The 18,647-nt window shown below is 47.1% G+C and overlaps 1 protein-coding gene across 3 annotated transcripts in view; it reads left to right on the forward strand.

Moving 5' to 3' along the window:
* LOC119978685 (tumor necrosis factor receptor superfamily member 17-like) overlaps positions 1-18,647 on the forward strand; it is a 75,829-nt gene that overhangs the window by 27,348 nt on the left and 29,834 nt on the right. Inside the window, exon 1 of one of the 3 annotated variants that reach the window (XM_038820477.1) lies at positions 2,444-2,724. The exons of 1 other annotated variant lie outside the window; for it this stretch is intronic. In XM_038820477.1, the coding sequence (XP_038676405.1) occupies positions 2,601-2,724 (124 nt within the window). In that variant the 5' untranslated portion in view covers positions 2,444-2,600. Of the gene's footprint in view, positions 1-2,443; positions 2,725-18,647 lie in introns of those variants that run through there. One more of the 3 variants, XM_038820478.1, reaches the window with a different exon arrangement.

The following is an 18,647-nucleotide window of genomic DNA, read 5'->3' on the forward strand; positions in this document are numbered from 1 at the left end:
AAAGTAAAACTAAAGTTCAGAGCATAAGTAGTTACAAAATTTAATGTTAGGTTAGTAGTGTTTTTTTGCTGAATTATTTTTATATACAATATAATGTTTTCGCTCAGAAGCGTGAACTCCTGTGGTGTGATTCTGTCGGTTATTCATCGGGGGGTCCTGATGAATCTTTAAATATTAACGGTCCCTAACAGGATTGTAATACATCATTATTTTAGTCCTTTAATCATTTTGCCTTTCAGAGACCTTGGGCGCAATTCTTCCTCCCTCCCCCCCACGCCGGGTGGGAGAGTCACGGGGGCGCCGGGCGAGTCCCGCCATGCCGCCCTGGCACCCGCACGTGATTCTCCCACCCCCCCCAAACTGGCGAGCTGAGATTTACGGCTGGCCGCTAGGAGAATCGCCGCTCGCCGTTTGTGACGGGCGAGCGGCGATTCTCCGGCCCAGCCCGTATGGGCCGAGTGGCCTGCCCAATACGACATGTTTCCGCCGGTGCCGACCACACCCGGTCGCTGCCAGTGTGAACAGCGTGGGAATGCTGCGGGGGCGGCCTGTAGGGGGGAGGGGGCATCGAGCACCGGGGAGAGGGCGCTCAAAAGGGGTCTGGCCCGCGATCGGTGCCCATCGACTTGCGGGCCGGCCTCTCTGAAGGACGCACTCCTTTCCTCCGCCGCCCCGCAAGATCACTCCGACATTTCTTGCGGGGCGCCCGCGGGGAGGACGGCAAGCGCGGGTGATGTCATTTACGCGGAACCAGCCGCATAATTTATGCGGTGCCGCTTTTACACGGCGCCAAGGCCCGGCGCGCGTAAATGACGCAGCGCCGCTCCTAGCCCCCCGGGGGTGGGAAAATAGGGGGCTGGGAGTGGCCTCCGACGCTGGAGTGAAACACTCCGGGCGAAATTCTCCCAAAACGGGAGAAATCGTAAAACTGCCGTAAAACCCGGGCGGGTTTTACGGCAGCGCGCCCCTTCCCGACGGGGGACCGATTCTGGTCCCCGGTCGGGGCTAGCAGCCCGACGTCGGAGGCTCCGACAAGTCGGGCTTAACGAAAATCGTTAAGCCCGCTTGCCGGAGTTAGCGTCGGCTGACGCGTCATATGACGTCAGCCGCGCATGCGCAGGTGGGAAGACTCCACCCGCGCATGCGCGGGTGACGTCATCGCGTTTTTGCGCGAAACCCGCGCATGCGCGGGCCGGGTTGCCCCTCAGCCGCCCCGCGTATTGATACTGCGGGGCGGCGGAAGGACAAATAGTGCGCGGGCATCGGGCCCGCTGCCCGCGATCGGTGCCCACCGATCGCGGGCCCATGGCACCCTTGGCACGGCCGTGGTACTGCCGTGCCAATCGGTTGCCAAGGTTATTTTTTGCGAGTTTGTCACAACGTTTTTACGAACGGCAGGACCAGGTGTGTTTGCCGTTCGTAAAAAGGTCGTAAAGGGCTGGGACTTCGGCCCTTCTAACAGCTGAGAATCGCTGCCGGCCGTAAAAAAACGGCGGCAGCGATTCTTGTCGGGATTTCGGCGGGGGGGGGGGGGAGAATAGCGGGAGGGCGTCAAAAAAGTCGGGAAGGCCCTCCCCCTATTCTCCCACCCGTCGTGGGGGGGGGGGAGAATTTCGCCCCCCAGTTTTCACTCCGGCGTCAGCTCTTAGTCTCCCGTTGGGAGAATCCCGCCCCTTACCTTTTGTTTCCCCCTCCAATCCCAACTGCTTCTGCATTTACTTAAAACTGATGACATCTGCACCCTAATTCACTTCTGAGGAAAAGTCACATGTCCACTGATGCTGAATATTTCCAACATTTTCTACTTTCAGAATCTGTGCTTTATTTCAATTTAAACCCGATTGGTGACATTTAATTCTCGACGGATTTTAGGCTCGTGTCCATTGGCAAAACGAAGAAAAGTAGCAGACCTGCTTCACCAATAATTATTATAATTGGATGCACCAGTAAGATGAAGGTGTCGTGCCTGGAGTGAATTCAGCAGAGGGCGCTGGCTGGCTGCTCTGTCTGAATTGTGCACGGTTCCTGCAATCTCAGCACCAGTTAGACTTGTGCAAGCTGCGGAGCCCTCGTTATTCAGTGGCTAAAAAACATGCACAAAATTGGATTTTTTTGAGGCCAACTCAACATTTAATTTCTGGCAACATTTTACCTACTGAATCTGAGAAATGTCAAGGGAGGGAGCACCTCCTCCCAAAGCACAGGAAAGTAACAAAATGTGCTCCTTGTTCAAATTTGAGCTTTGCCTGAGAGCATCCTGAGGGGACAGGGGGCTAACTGAAGCTCTTGGAAGTTTTCTAACTAGCTTAACATGCTTAAGTGCAGATGCACCTCTACGTGATGACGAATTTATATTTGTGATGTAAGGCTTTAAATCGGAAAAAAAACTCCCCAGGGAGCAGAAGGGGGAAATCCCTCCGCTATTTCGAGAATAACTCTTGTAGAAGCTCGGCTGGTTGCTTTAGTTGCCTCCCCAGGGCGCCGCTGGCCTGATGTGTCTACTCGGTGTCCCAGGCACATGAGAGAGGAATATTGTGTGTGTGTCTATTCCACACCCCCCCCCCCCCCCCCCAAAATAACCAGCACGTTTCTTCCATCCAATGGCATCAAAATGCCGCAAGGCATCTTATTACGATGGGCTGACAGGCGCTTGCGAACCGTGTGGACTCCGCTGTAACAATCTTCAAAGTCGACCCAGAATGTGTGAGGACTATATCTGTGACAGTAAGTGTGGGGTGGGGTGGGGTGAATCAGTTTGAACAGCCCAGTCTGCAATGATACTTGAACCGTTTCCCATCATCATTGGATCCAAGGTGGAAATTAATGCACAATTATTAACTCCCGGGTTAAAATCTCCAATTACCTGGAGCTGAGGACAGAGAGCAACATCTATACTTTGGGTGGGTGGGGAATCCATTTTTATTATTTGGAACTCTTGTTCATGTTCCTTTAGAAAGGGGAGCCTACAGTTAAAGTGTTTTCAATTAACTGTTTGATTATCCCAACTGGCTGATTAACTTGGAGATTGGAAAATACAGAACCTGCAAAATGGTTCTGGTGTCACTGGCTTTCAATTCACTCACCTTAACTACTGTGTTTATTCTGTTTGAAGTGATTTAGTTTTGATCTATAAGATTCCACATATCCAACACGCTTCTAGTTATTTACAAAGTTGCTGTTTTCGGATTCTGTAACCACCTTTTTTGTGGAACTTGAACCTTCCTGAAATCCTGGTCCCCACAACTCTGTCTGTATCTGTGTGGCTGAAACCCCCTTTCTGAGTTTATCACGCGTGGTTTGGGATTTCGAACGGGATACTGTCTCCCGTGCGCTGCGTTGACCGTACGCTTTGTTACTTTGCTTAAGAAATGTCAGATTCGAAGCAGATTTCTTGGTTTAATTGCGGGGGTCAATGACGCGTAAGAAAAATCCCAACCCGGCCATGATGTCACCTCTAAAATCTCCCGGCCGCTGGAAGAGGCTGCAATAGAATTGTGCCTTTCTGGTTAATTACCGTATTGTAACAAACCTTGGCTCCTGTTAATGTGCAGCGTCACAAGGTCAATACACTCTAATGGTTTGCATAATCTAATGCATAATATTCTTGATGATCCATGCTGATCCACTGAGAATGGATAAGCAAACCTTTATCAACTTCCAATATATTTCGCTTCAATTTTCAACTAGCCTTTTTGATTTTTAACCCATTTTGAAAGTTCCAAAATGAGATTTTTGGAAAATGTAATTCTTTTTTAAAATCAATTTAGATTACCCAATTATTTTTTCCAATTAAGCAGCAATTTAGCATGGCCAATCCACCTAGACTGCACATCTTTGGGTTGTGGGGGCGAAACCCACGCAGACACGGGGAGAATGTGCAAACTCCACACAGAGTGACCCAGAGCTGGGATCGAACCTGGGACCTCAGCACCGTGAGGCAGTTGTGCTAACCACTGCGCCACCGTGCTGCCCTTGAAATTGTAATTCTAGTCATATTTGTAAGACAAAGTGTGCACTCTTTCCAAATCCATGGCACCATTGCATGTGCCTAATCAAACATGTTATATAGTTCAGAAGAAGTGTCAACAGGGAATATGGTCCATCTCCTGCCTATCTCAACATCTGAGACTCACTTCACCCCAAACTGTGCATTCATTTCTCCATTCCCACTCACTTTCCATGAGGAAAGATGACAAGAGGCAGAAGACCTCTCGCACTCGGCTAGTTTCCCTCTCACCCTACTTTACAAAGTGTTCCCCTCAAAGAACCTTGTTCGCTTTCAACATGCAATTTAAAATGATTGAAGAGGGGGGGGGGGCTGCCTTATCTGCCTTATCTGCCTTCCTCTCTCTCCCAAACCTATCCTTTTTCTCTCTTTTTACTTTTCCAGACTTTATTGAACACAAAACAAATGCTGCAGTAGATAGGCAAACCGAACACTGCAGTTTTTCCTCACTCATGGACATGTGTCCATTTCATTCACTCTCGGGTTCTCTCACTCTAATCTTCATCCTCACTCTTACACTGCATCCAATTTTTTAGGAGAGTCTAAGGTCTTCGGTACAAACTTTAATGAAGGCATTAAAAGGCAAAAAAGATACCTTTAACCATATTGTGAAATGCATGTGTAGTGGTCACCACTGTTGTATATATCACAATAGTAGTACTTTAGCATAGATTTGATGAGCTGAGCAATCTGTTTCAAATTGAGATGATGTCAGTCATGGCTCTTGGTAGCTCTCTCCCATTCCAGAGTCTCGGTGACATGGTGGCACGGCAGCACAGTGGTTAGCACTGCTACTTCACAGCACCAGGGTCTCTGGTTCGATTCTCAGCTTGGGTCACTGTCTGTGCGGAGTCTGCATATTCTCCCTGTGTCTGCGTAGGTTTCCTCCGGGTGCTCCGGTTTCCTCCCACAGTCCCGAAAGACATGCTGTAAGGTGAATTGGACATTCTGTGTACCTGAACAGGCACCAGAATGTGGCGATCAGGGGATTTTCACAATAACATCATTGCAGTGTTAATTTAAGCCTACATGTGACAATAAAGATTATTAAATTAAACATAATCCATTCTTCAGTGTTGTATTATGGAGCTGCAGCTTTGTTGAAGATGTTGTTTTAGGAAATGAGATGATAAACCAAGTTTGCCTTCTCCAATGAGCATGAATGGGAGTTTTTCCAGAATCCTGCCCATCATTTATCTTTCAAACAATGCAGCAAAAACCAGATTATATGATTATTCATATGTGTAGGATCTTGTGTGAGCATTGGCTGTCACATTTGCCTACAGTACAAGTAACCACACTTCAAATATTATTCATCAGCTGTAAACCATTTTGAGACACTCGGAAGTCATGAATGATGCTATGTAAATGTGAATAGTTTCTTTCTATGCTTGGAAGTTTCTATTATATTTTGAGACTTGTCTGTCATGAATGCAAATTTCATTTTTCTTTAGCCATGTGAAAGAAAGTCCGTTATCTCCTGCTGATTTTTTCATTGCGAGATTTACAAACCTGTGCAAATCTACAAGGAAACTGCAGCAATAGATACCATCCATTAATTCAACTCAAATTGATTTTAGGATGTACCTGGGCAGCACATGGACCTTGGGGCTTAATAAGACATAACAGTTACATCAACTGCACCTTGCATTGTTGCACGATCTACTACTTTCATCTTTTATAAAACAATGTATTCACCATTAGAAATGCAAGGGAAGACCCACATTTAAACTTTGGCCATACTTGCAACCTATCCGTGTTATATTAATGTTCTGAAAGATTAAGCCTGGAAACAAGTTGAGTAACTTTATTACTTCTTCATTGTCTATATCTATCACAATTTTAGGGAACCCGATGATGTTTTCTCTGAATATTCAGCAATATAAATTGTTTAACCCTGTCAGACTGTGTTTATAACACTTGCATCCTAAATCCTGCATTGCCTTGATAGCGGTAGATTTCTAAATGCTGCGCTGAATATTCGCAATATGATGTTACCAATGGATTAGTTTTATTTTTTGATGAGTAATTTATCAAAATATTAATTGTTTCATTTTTTGGGGTAAATTGCCTTTGCGGTATATCTCAGTACCTTCATCAACCATTTTGAGCCCAGAATCTTGTAAGGAAGAAGAGTCCTATGAACTCAAAACGTTAACTCTGTTTCTCTCCCCACAGATGCTGCCAGTCCTGCTGGGTTTATTAAGCATTTTCTGTTTTTGTTAGATTTCCAGCATCCGCAGTATTTTGCTTTTATTTATCTGTTATTCGGTGGTGGCAGGGGCGGCAGTGTGGCGCTGTGGTTAGCACTGCTGCCTCATGGCGCTGAGGACCTGGGTTCGATCCTGTCCCCGGGTCACGGTCTGTGTGGAGTTTGCACATTCTCCACGTGTCTGCGTGAGTCTTACCCCCACAACCCAAAGATGTGCAGGGTCGGTGGATTAGCCGCGCTCATTGGTCCCCAGCTGTGCGCCGTTCAGTACTGGCCCAGACGAATGGAGCCAGGAGGTACTCCCGGGCCATCGGGTGCTCCTAGGGGAGGGGGGGTGGTGGCGGGCGGGGGGGGCACAATGAAGGGTGGCCCCCTGGCCTTCCCCTTGGTACGCGGGCACCTTGGCACTGCAAATCCGGCAAGAGCACTGCCAGGCTGGCAGTGCAATGGTGCCCGGGTACTAGGGTGGCATGACCGGGGGGTGCCATGCCCATGAAAGGAGGATGGAAGGAGATATGAATGGGCTTTCGGAAGGTTGGGGTGGTTAAGGGTGGGGGTGCCAAAGGGGAGGGGGTCCCAAAAAGGGAGTGGGAAGGTCTGAGAAGCGGGGGTCCTCAGCCGCCCCATAGCGGGGTCGCCGGGGTGTCATCACTTGGGCGTGGGTGGGGAGGGGGAAGTGCCCATATGTGTAGTGGTGACATTGCCCTTGGGTGGGGGGGGGGGGGGGGGTATAATGGTCCTGCAAGCTCAATTAGAGATCAGGGCACCTTTCAAAATGGCAGCCCGATCTCTCAGGAGCCAGTCGGGCCAGCACGTTCAGCTCCCCAGTGATGCAGAGTGTGTGCTAAACCGGAGAGAAACTCCCCAGGGCCCAGAAAAGTGACTTAAGTGTGGTTAGATAGCGGTGGGAAACTCACTAACAGAGCCGGTGGGAAATTCCCAGCAAAACCCATCACAAATGACGCTTAGATATGTTTCCATTAGCTCACGCCCACTGTCTTTCACTCCTGTTAGTCTGGCAAAGAATTTCTCACTTGTTTGAGTATAAAGCTTGCTGTTGCTCCCAGCTATCCATTCTTTATGCCGGTGTTTCAATATTTTTCTGTACGGTCTCTGTCCGTATGTCTTGTCGTGTCTCCCTCTCTCTTCATCCTCCAGCAAATGGAGTTAACATTATTTCCCATACGATCAACCAAACACAAATCACAAAAGAAATGAGGGACTTAAATCATTCAGGGGGGCGGAGAAAGGAAACTGGAATTGTTTTCCTTGGAGCAGAGAAGGTTTCGGCAAGATTGAATGGATGACTTTGAATGATGGAGGATTATCGAGTAAATAAGGAGGAACTGTCTTCACTGCTGGGAGGGTCAGTAACCAGAAGAGAGGGATGTAAAATAAGTGGCAATGGAATCAGAGAGCAGATTATATATTATTTTATACACTGTAAGGTGACTCGGAAGGAACTGCATGAAAGGGTTGTGGAAGCCGATTCATGGGTCACCTTTCAGAAACAGTATTGGTTATATATTTGGAAAGGAACATTTGCAGGATTAGTGAAGGAGCAGGGGAATGGGGCTCGTGATATTCAGTTCAAAGAAATATCTGGAATGGTTTCCAAATACATTTTTTTTTTAAATCTAGGAAAAGGAAAAAATCTTTGTTTGTAATTTCCGCAGCAAAATATTTTTTTTAGCAAAATCGTCCATTCCTTTCCCTTCCTGCGAATCAACCTCAACTGTAAAGTAAAAAAATAATCACTCCCCTTGTTGTTCTGAAATTTTTCTCTGAATCATTTCCAACAAACGATTCCTTTCCTGTCAACTGAAGACTTAACTGTAAGCCATTCCAGATATTTTGTTAAACTGAAAATCACTATCTCCTGGATGTCTGATCGTTTTCCTACAAAAAGGAGACTGGGGAACGATGTTACATGATTATTGAAAGAAGTTTAATTTCTTTCACAAGAAATATTTCTTAATTGCAACAATTTCTGCTACTTGCTATTCGTGCAACCTCCTAGCCAAGGAATCATAGGACGATACAACAAAGAACGAGGCCATTTGGCCCATCATGCCAATGCTGGTCCAATTTGTTCTATTCCCCTGCTGCTTCCCACTAGCCCTGCAAATGTTCTTGAAATAAATGTTCTTCCAAATGAAAGAAACATAAAATCAACAGGTCGCCTAAAGGATGGTTTGTTTTTAATTGTTGACGGCGCTCAACTCTACCTCCCCACTCGCCCCCTCAACCCTACAGGTTGCTTGTTGACATTAAGTTGTGAACGAGTGAGAATTCCCCTCCACATCTCTGCAAACGTCCCATTATCATATCTCACTCTCTGGCGGCTCACAGAATCTTTGCATTCGCTTCAAATTGGGGCTGAACTTCAAAGGCCATATTCAATTCATTACCAGAACCAGCCAGTACCACTTCTATCACATTTACTTCCTTTTGTCTTTACCTCAGCCTCCCTGTCAATCTTTTCAGTCTGACATTTGGAACCAAAGCCTGCCTATCACCTTCCTATAGACCTTCTAAAAACACATGCCCACTGAGCATTTATTACCGATCCTAAGGGCGGCACGTTAGCACAGTGGTTAGCATTGTTGCTTCATATCGCCCGGGACCCCGGTTCGATTCTCGGCTTGGGTCACTGTCTGTGCGGAGTCTGCACGTTCTCCCCGTGTCTGCGTGTGTTTCCTCCGGGTGCTCCGGTTTCCTCCCACAGGTCCCGAAAGACGTGCTGTTCGGTAATTTGGACATTCTGAATTCTCCTGAACAGGTGCCGGAATGTGGCGACTTGGGGATTTTCACAGTAACTTCATTGCAGTGTTAATATAAGCCTGCTTGTGACAATAAAGATTATTATATTAATGTTTCCAAAAAATTTCAGCGCCTGTTCTTTTTCTCCCCTGGGAAGCAATTGAGGACATTTGTCAACACTAAAATCATGATATAATTGAAAGGTCTTGTTGACTGAGCTGTATAAAAAGTTCTCTTGCCCTTTATGAGAGGAACCATATTTAGTATGCTCATCTACAATAGCTCTGGAATTAGGAATTATATTGGTAACAGTATTGGTAAGATCAGAATGAGTATGAGTAAGATCAGTATTAATAATCAGAAACACTATTATTCACAGCATAAGTGTCATACCAAGGGGCAGCACGGTGGCACAGCACTGCTGCCTCACGGCGCTGAGGTCACAGGTTCGATGCCGGCTCTGACTCACTGTCCGCGTGGAGTTTGCACATTCTCCCCGTTTTTGCGTGGGTTTCGCCCCCACAACCAGCGCCGGCCCTAGGGTTGCTGGCGCCCCGGGCAAGCTGAACTTCGGCGCCCTTCGAGGGGGGGGCGGGGCCGAGGGGGGAGCCGAGGGGGGGGCGGGGCCGAGGGGGGGGGGGGCGGGGCCGAGGGGGGGGGGGGCGGGGCCGAGGGGGGGGGCCGAGGCCGAGGGGGGGGGCGGGCCCGAGGCCGAGGGGGGGGGGGGCGGACGGAGGGGGGGGGGCGGAAGGGGCCGCCCTGGGGGAGGGTGGCCACCGCGCATGTGCTGGTTGGCACCGGCCCAACTGCGCATGCGCGGGACCGAGTCTCTGGCGCCCCCTAGCACATGGCGCCCCGGGCGACTGCCCGAGTTGCCGGTACCTTGGGCCGGCCCTGCCCACAACCCAATGATGTGCAGGGTAGGTGGATTGGCCACGCTAAATTGCCCCTTAATTGGAAAAAATTAAATGGATACTCTAATTTATATTGAAAAAAAGTGTCATACCAATTGTTATACTTCCAATTATTAGAATGTGTCCTCTACTTTGCTCATGGAAGAAGCAACACCAAATGAAGACACATATGGGTTAGGAGGACATCTTTCATAGAATCACAGAATTTACAGTGCAGAAGGAGGCCATTCGGCCCATCAAGTCTGTACCGGCCCTTGGAAAGAGCACCATGCCTCCAACCTATCCCCAGTAACCCCACCCAACCTTTTTGGACACTAAAGGCAATTTATCATGGCCAATCCACCTAACCTGCACATCTTTAGACCGTGGGAGGAAACCGGAGCACCCGGAGGAAACCCATGCAGACACAGGGGAGAACGTGCAGACTCCGCACAGACAGTGACCCAAGTCGGGAATCGAACCTGGGACCCTGGAGCTGTGAAGCAACTGTGCTAACCGCTGTGCTGCTCGGTATTAACATTATACCATTAAATGAGTGAATGTATTCATAATTATTACCCACACACATTCTCTTCCATTTTAATGCTCATCTAGTGTTGAATATATTTCCTGCTTGAAAACTACACTTACTCTCTCTTAATAAAACAACAAAAGGTTAAAATGTTCTTCATTTTCAAGAAATGATGAATGCCCTTCAAGTTAGATCAGAAGACCTTGATCATAGACGCTGATAACTATCAATCAGAATCATAGCCAAATTCAAAATGATGTCATGTTAAAGATGTTTCTTTCTTATGTTGGTTTCTCACTCTCCGTTGAGAGGCTGGTGGGCAATTTAATAATCATCTCCTCAGATAACCTGTTTAAAAAGTAAGAAAGTGTTTTTCACAAACTTAATTTTCTCAGCCAGGTTAGAGTGTGATTGCAATTTTCTTCTTCCACTGCCAGTTATAATGAAGGAGGAGTAGTTACTCCCATTTGATTTCTATTGTTTGCAAAGCCACAAAAGATTCGCATTTTTTAACATCATTGTTCCAGAAATAGTTAAGTGAGTGTGGAAGATCTAGGGATGAGATGTTATGGAGGGGGAGGTGAAAATGCAGTGATTTTTCACTCTACTGCTTTCAGGCAGGTGGGACTGATGCGGGGGTGGGGAGGGAGGGGGGGGGGGGTGGGGGCTCTGATGGGGTGAGGAGGGGTTTGATGGGTCCCAAACCTATGCTCTGAACCTCTGCCGGTGGCGGGGTGCACTACCTGTCCCGCCAATGGGAACGTGTAAATCAATGTGAAGCATACAATTAACCGGTTTGATGCCAGAGTCAGAGTGGGGGGGGGAACCAAACCCAACCTTCAGGTATCCCCCACTCTGCAACCTGGCAGCGGCAATGGGGCACGGATCCCCTTGACCACCCTCTGCCTCCACTGCAGTGGGCTGCGCTTGGCCAATCTGAAATGAAAAAATGAAATGACAATCGCTTATTGTCACGAGTATGCTTCAGTGAAGTTACTGTGAAAAGCCCCTAGTCGCCACATTCCGGCGCCTGTCCGGGGAGGCTGGTACGGGAATCGAACCGTGCTGCTGGCCTGCTTGGTCTGCTTTAAAAGCCAGCGATTTAGCTCAGTGAGCTAAACCAGCCCCTTGTATCAAAGCCAGCCCGGCAGAGTTCCCTATGGGGGGTGGGGGAGAGAGAGAACGGGGAGAGGAGAACGGGGGGGGGGGGGGGGGGGAGAGATGGGGGGAGAACTAGGCGGGGGGAGCACGGGGAGGGGAACTGAGGGGGGGGGGCAGGGGGAGGAGAACGGGGAGGGGGAGAGAAGAACAGTGGGGGGGAGAAGAACGGGGGAGAGAACGGGGAGGAGGGGAGAACGGGGCGGTGGGGGAGAACGGGGGGGGCGTAAACACCAAGGGGGGGGACGAGACGAGCGGGGGTGGGGGGTGGGGGGACTCTGGCATTAAACCGGTTAATTGTATGCTTCACATTGATTTACACGTTTCCATTGGCGGGACAGGTAGTGCACCCCGCCACCGGCAGAGGTTCAGAGCATAGGTTTGGGACCAAACCCATTTTCGGGCAACCCGTCATTCTCCACCCGATCGGGAATTAGCGAATCCACCCCAATGCTTTGGCCTCAGCTGTTTTCCATGGCAGAGAATTGCACAGGCTCATCACTCTCTGGGTGAAGAAAGTTCTCTCGGCCCTAAATGATTTACTCCATAATCCTCAGACTGTGACCCTTGGTTCTGGACTTCCTGCCATTAGGAACATCCTTCCTGCATCTATCCTGTCTAGTCCTGTTAGAATTTTAAGGGTTGCTATGAGATCCCCCACCCCCCAAACTCAAACTCCAGCTAATATGTTTTTGCTACCAAAGTGGATAACCACACACTATCCCACATTATACTGCATCTGCTCACTCACTCAACTTGTCCACACCACACTGAAGTATCCCTGCAGCCTCCTCACAGCTCACCCTCCCAGCCAGCTTTTTGTCATCTGCACACTGGAGCTATTACATCCCTCATCTAAATCATTAATATATATTATGAATAGCTGGGGCCCTAATACGGATCCCTGTAGTACCCCACTAGTCACTGCCTGCCACTTGGAAAAAGACGCGTTATTCAGTCTTTGTTTCTAGGTTTCTATACATCTCAATACCCTACCCCCCAATCCCATGCACTTTAATTTTACACGCTAATCTCTTATGTAGACCTTGTCGAAAGCCTCATGAAAGTCCAAATAAACCACATCTCCATGAGCTCCCCCTCATCAGTTCTACCAGTTACATCTTCAAAGAATTCCAATAGATTTGTCAACCATGATTTCCCCTTCATAACTCCATGCTGACTCTGTCCGATTCTGACACTGTTTTCCAAGTGGTCTGCTATTAAATCTTTTATAATGGACTCTAATATTTTCCCCACTGCCGATGTCAGGCTGACTGGTCTATAATTTCCTATTTGTTCTCTACCTCCCTTTTTAAATAGTGGGATTGTATTAGCTACCCTTCAATCTGCAGGAACTGTTCCTCAGCCCATGGAATCTTGGAAGATGACCATCAATGCATCCATTATTTCTAGGGCCACTTCATTAAGTACTCTGGGGTGTAGGTTATCAGCCCTGAGGATTTATCGGTCTTCAATCCCATCAATTTCCCCAAGACAATTTCCCTACTAATTTCCTTCAATTCCTCCCTCTCACTAACCGTTATGTTCTCCAACATTTCTGACATATTACTAATATCCTCCTTTGTGGGCATAGAACCAAAGTATGTTTTTAGTTTGTTATAGGCCAGGGTTTAGAAAACTCCAAAGTATATCATGGAGTTCATCTGACCTAAAACAGTTTATAGATTTTGATTAGGATGAGCACACGGGCCTACCTTTCAGGTGTTATTCAACAGAGGCCTTAAGCGTTTTTAATCAAAAACAAGCTTTATTCTACAAATTTAGTTAACTTTTTCTAAACACACACAGTAAGCATTTTTATCAACTACAAACATAAATACCCCACACAGCTACAGTACTCTATTTATCACCCTTAATAAATTCCCCCCTTTAACTGTTCCAATTCAATAACAAGATCCCATACACCAGTTCCCCCTTTTCAAAGGTGTGGTCCAGCACACAGCACTCAGACCTGGTCTGGATGCTTTTGTTTCCTTCCAAAAACAGCAGGTTTGAATTCCTTCCAGAAAGCAGTTATTTCTTTTCAAGTTGCCAAGCAGTCTGGAAACAGCTTTTAAACTGAAGATAGAGAGATGCTTCTTTCCAACCTGTGCAATACAAAACCAGGTCAAACTCAAAGCGAACGTAAAACTCCGAGCCACCGCCCAGCTCCATACAATGACATCACTGAAGCCATGTGATAAGACAAAAACATTTCTTAAAGAGACACTCGCATGCCAAATTGGTCAGCCATTTCTTTGTTCCCCATTACAAATTCCCAAATTTCTGACTGTAAGGGTCCTACATTTGTCTTCACCAATCTTTTCTCTTCACACACACATATTGAAGCTTTTATAGTCTGTTTTTATGTTCCCCACAAGCTTACTCCTATGCCCTTCCCCCCCCCCCTTTTTAATCAATTCCCTTGACCTCCTGCTGAATTATAAACTGCTCCCAAACCTTAGGTCTGCTGTTTTTTCCAAGCCAATTTGTTTGCCTCTTCCTTGGATCTAATACTATCTCTAATTTTCCTAGTAAGCCATGGTTTGACCACCTTTCCCATTTTATTTTTGCGCCAGACAAGAATAAACAATTGTTGCAGTTCATCCATGTGCTCTTTGAATGTTTGCATAGTCTATCCACCTTCAAATAAGTTTTCCAATCTTCCATAGCCAACCCGTGCCTCATACCATCATAGTTTCCTTCATTTAGATTCAGGACCGTAGTCCCAGAATCAAAAATGTCACTTTCTATCTTGATGAAGAATTCTATCATATTATGGTCGCTCATCCCAAGTGATCTTCCACAGCTAGGTTGCCAAGTGTTTCTTTCTTATTACACAATACCCAGTTTAGGATGGCCTATTGTACAATTGGTTCCTCAACATATTGGTCCAGAAAACCATTGTGTACACACTCCAGTTAGTCTTCCTCTATGGTATTGTTACTAATTTGATTTGCCCAATGTATATGCAGATTAAAGTCACTCAGAGGCAGCATGGTGGCGCAGAGGTTAGCACTGCTGCCTCATGGTGCCGAGGTCCCAGGTTCGATTCCGGCCTTGGATCACTGTCGGTGTGGGGTTTGCACATTCTCCCCGTGTTTGCACGGGATTCTCCCCCACGACTCAAAGATGTGCAGGGTAGGTGGCTTGGCCGTGCTAAATTGCCCCATAATTGGAAAAAAATTAATTGGGTACTCGAAATTTATTTTAAAAAAATTAAGGTCACCCATAATTACAGATGTTCCTTTATCACATGCGCCTCTAATTTCCTATTTAAAGCCATCCCCAGCATCACTACTACAGTTTGTGGGTCTATATACAACCCCCACTAACATTTTTACCCCTTGGTGGTTCTCAACTCTACCCAGACGGATTCCACATCATCAAAGCAAATATCCTTCCTCACTATTGTGTTAATTTCCCCTTTAACCAGCAATGTAACCTCCCTGCCTTTTCCTTTTTGTTTCACCTTCCTAAATCTTAAATACCCCAGGATATTCAGTTCCCATCCCTGGTCACCCTGCAGCCATGTCTCTGTAATCCCGTTACATACCCGTTTACATCTATTTGCGCAATTCATTCAAACATGTCTTTCTCCACCCCCCCCCCCCCCCCACCGACTCCTTGCTTCGATTCCCCCCCCCCCCCCCCCCTGCCGACTCCTTGCTTCGATTCCCACCCCCTCCTGTCATTTCAGTCTAAACCCTCTCCAACCACTCTAGTAAATACTCCCCCTCGGGTATCGCTCCAATCCTGCCCAGGTAGAACCCATCCAATTTCATTAAATGGTTTCAAGAGGGAGATAGATATATTTCTGATTATAAAAAATGGGTTTACGGGACATGGGGAACAGGTAGGGAGGTGGCTATGAGACCAGAAAAGATCAGCCATGATCTGATTGATTGGCGGAGCAGGCTCAAAGGGTTGATTTACCCACTTCTGCTCCTAATTCTTATGTTCCCTATATTCTGCTTTTAGGACCTCATTCTTTGTTTTTAGGAAACCAGTGCTCCATGTTTTGTTGAGTCAGAACAGACCAATAATTCAAACGCTTGGAAATGTATTTATGAGCAAGTTTGTAAAAGATCAGTTCTGTGCTTCAGGTGAGGTACCAGGAGAACGTCAGGCCTGCTTGACCTATCCCACCATCTGGTGGCTGCTTATGGAACAGCACTCCTAGCAACATGCTGTTTCTCTGCTCTCTTGGACAGGAAGAGATCAAAACCAGGAGGGCAATGTTTGAAAAAGTTTTTTAAAAAAGGGAACAGATAGTTCTGAAACATATTGTTCTCACTGAGCTATTATTGTTCCTGTTGTGGAAAGAATGGTTTCCGACTTAAAAATGATTGACTTTGGTTTTTGCTTTTACCGTGGGTGGAGAAATCCTTGGCGGGAAAATAAATCAAAAGGAATTAATGTTTGGGCCGAGCAGGAGGTCTCATCACTCAGTGCTTATTGTTCTGTGCAATCAGATCTTAAAAGTAATTGAGGTTCATTCAAAACATTTTCCGTGTCCAACAACAAATCCAGGTTGTAATGAGGGAACTGGAATTTAGGAGTCTTTTCAGTTATTAAAAGGCCACCTCCACAGAAACTACTAGTGCAGCAGAGATAATTAATGCCGCAACGGAATATAACACAACTGAAGAGAACTGAGAAAGAAATGCTACAAAAAGATTTCTAGGTTAAATGGTTCCTACAAATATCACGAGCTTGTTACTCATTTCCTGCTGTCTGATTCAAACCAGTCCCTCAACTTCACGGCCCTTCTGAACGCACACCATCCACTGCAGTTTAGCACAAGTATCAGCTAGAGTTTAGATTTGCAACTATTGGTCACTCTGAAACGTTGAAGGGGCTTCGCTCAGAAAATCTCCCCAATACGACCTAGCTGCATGATGCATATTCATTTCACAGAATCACAGAATTGTTACAGTGTAGAAGGAGATCATTCAGCCCATCAGGTCTGCACTGGCTCTCTGAATGAGCAATTCACTTTGTGCCAATCCCCCCCTCTTCTCACCACAACCCAGCACTTCCTTTTCGGAATAGTCAAATGCGCCTTTAAATACTTCACTTGAACCTGCCTCCATCACACTCTCTCAGTAAGAAGTCTCACAACACCAGGTTAAAGTCCAACAGGTTTGTTTTGAATCACTAGCTTTCGGAGCGCAGCTCCTGCCTCAGGTGACCTGATGAAGGAGCAGTGCTCCGAAAGTGAGTGCTTCCAAACAAACCTGTTGGACTTTAACCTGGTGTTGTGAGACTTCTCACTGTGCCCACCCCAGTCCAACGCCGGCATTTCCACAGCATGGCTACCACACTCTTTCAGGTAAACCTCAACCACTCTCTGCTTTCCTGACGTTACTTTGCCTGTTGTACCAATTACTTAGTTACTTACTTACGCTCTTCCATTCTCAGTCGTTTCATGAGTGGGAACAGTTTCTCCCTCTCTACTCTGTCCAGACCGTTCATGATTTTGAAAATGTTCATGAAATCTCCTCTCAACAGGCTTTCCACCCAGGAAAGCTGGCCTAATGTCTTCAATCTATCTTCAAAACTGGTCCCATGAATGAGGAGCTTTTTTGTTGCGAATATTTTCTGAAATCCCATCTATGCCTTTACATCCTTCCTTTTAAAAAAAAAATAAATTTAGAGTACACAATTCATTTTTTCCAATTAAGGGTCAATTTAAAGTGTTCAATCCACCTATCTTGCACGTCTTTGGGTTGTGGGGGCAAAACCCACGCAAACACGGACAGTGGCCCAGAGCCGGGATCGAACCTGGGACCTCGGCGCCATGAGGCAGCAATGCTAACCACTGCGCCACCGTGCTTCTCCCCTTTCACATCCTTCCTAAAGTAGTGCCCAGAACTGGATACAATACTCCAGCTGAAGCTGAACCAACGTATTGTACAAGTTCCGCGTAACCTCCTTGTTCGTGCAGTCTATGTCCCATTGGTGAAGCCCAGAATACTGGATTATTTATTAACTATACTCTCCATAGAATTGCTACAGTGCAGAAGGAGGCCATTTGGCCCATCAAGTCTGCACCGACCCTCCGAAAGAGCACCCTTTCTAGGCCAACTCCCTCCCCACAATATCCCTGTCATCCTTCAATCCCACCTAACCTGCACAACCTTGGACCTTAAGGGGAATTTTAGCATGGCCAATCCATCTAACCTGCACAACTTTGTGACTGGAAGGAAACAGAAGCACCCGGAGGAAACCCCCGCAGTCACAGGGAGAGCACGTCAGTGACCCAAGACTGGAATTGAAGTCGGGTGCCTGGCGCTGTGAGGCAGCAGTGCTAACCGCTATGTTGCCTACCTACCTGTCCTTTTTATTTATTCCTTCAGGGGATGTGTCATCGATCAGCATTTATTGTCCACCCCTAATTGCCCTTCAGAAGGTGATCGAATAAATTGGTTGCAAAGCATTTGAACTTTATCTGAAGAGATTCTTTCTGATTCTGGTGAATAAAATGATAACATATGGTCATTAAAGTAGAAACGGTGCAAAAACCGCTGTTGTAAAACATGCCTGTTATCTGGTACCATGTAGCTGGGAGGGCTCCTTCATGGGGGAGTTCACAAACTCAACTAAGTAACGTTTGGATTTGTACCCGATGTAACCTTTTGGGCTACAATTATATTTCTATAGTTGCATCCTTTTGGCCTGTGTCTGCATCTGTTCTGCTGTTGCAGGTCCCTCCCCTTTATCAAAGTTGGTGGGCGCGATTCTCCGCAAATGCGGAGAGTCATGAAGGCTGCCGTGAAACTGGCCGTGTTTCACGGCAGCCTCCGCACCCCTCCCGGAACCCGATTCTGTTCCCCGGTCGGGGCTAGCAGCGGGGCCCCGTGAACCTCGGCATCGCAGGCTTAGTGAACTCCGCTAAGCCCGCGCGCCAAGGTCAACGGCGGCTGACGCAAATGATGACGTCAGCCGTGCATGCGCGGATTGGACGGCTCAAATCCACGCATGCGCGGATGACGTCATCACGCATATGCGTGAAACCCGCGCATGCGCGGGCTGTTATGCCCCTCAGCCGCCCCGCGGACTGATCCAGCGGGACGGCGG

The sequence above is a fragment of the Scyliorhinus canicula genome, chromosome 15 (assembly GCF_902713615.1).
Source record: "Scyliorhinus canicula chromosome 15, sScyCan1.1, whole genome shotgun sequence".
NCBI lineage: Eukaryota > Metazoa > Chordata > Chondrichthyes > Carcharhiniformes > Scyliorhinidae > Scyliorhinus > Scyliorhinus canicula.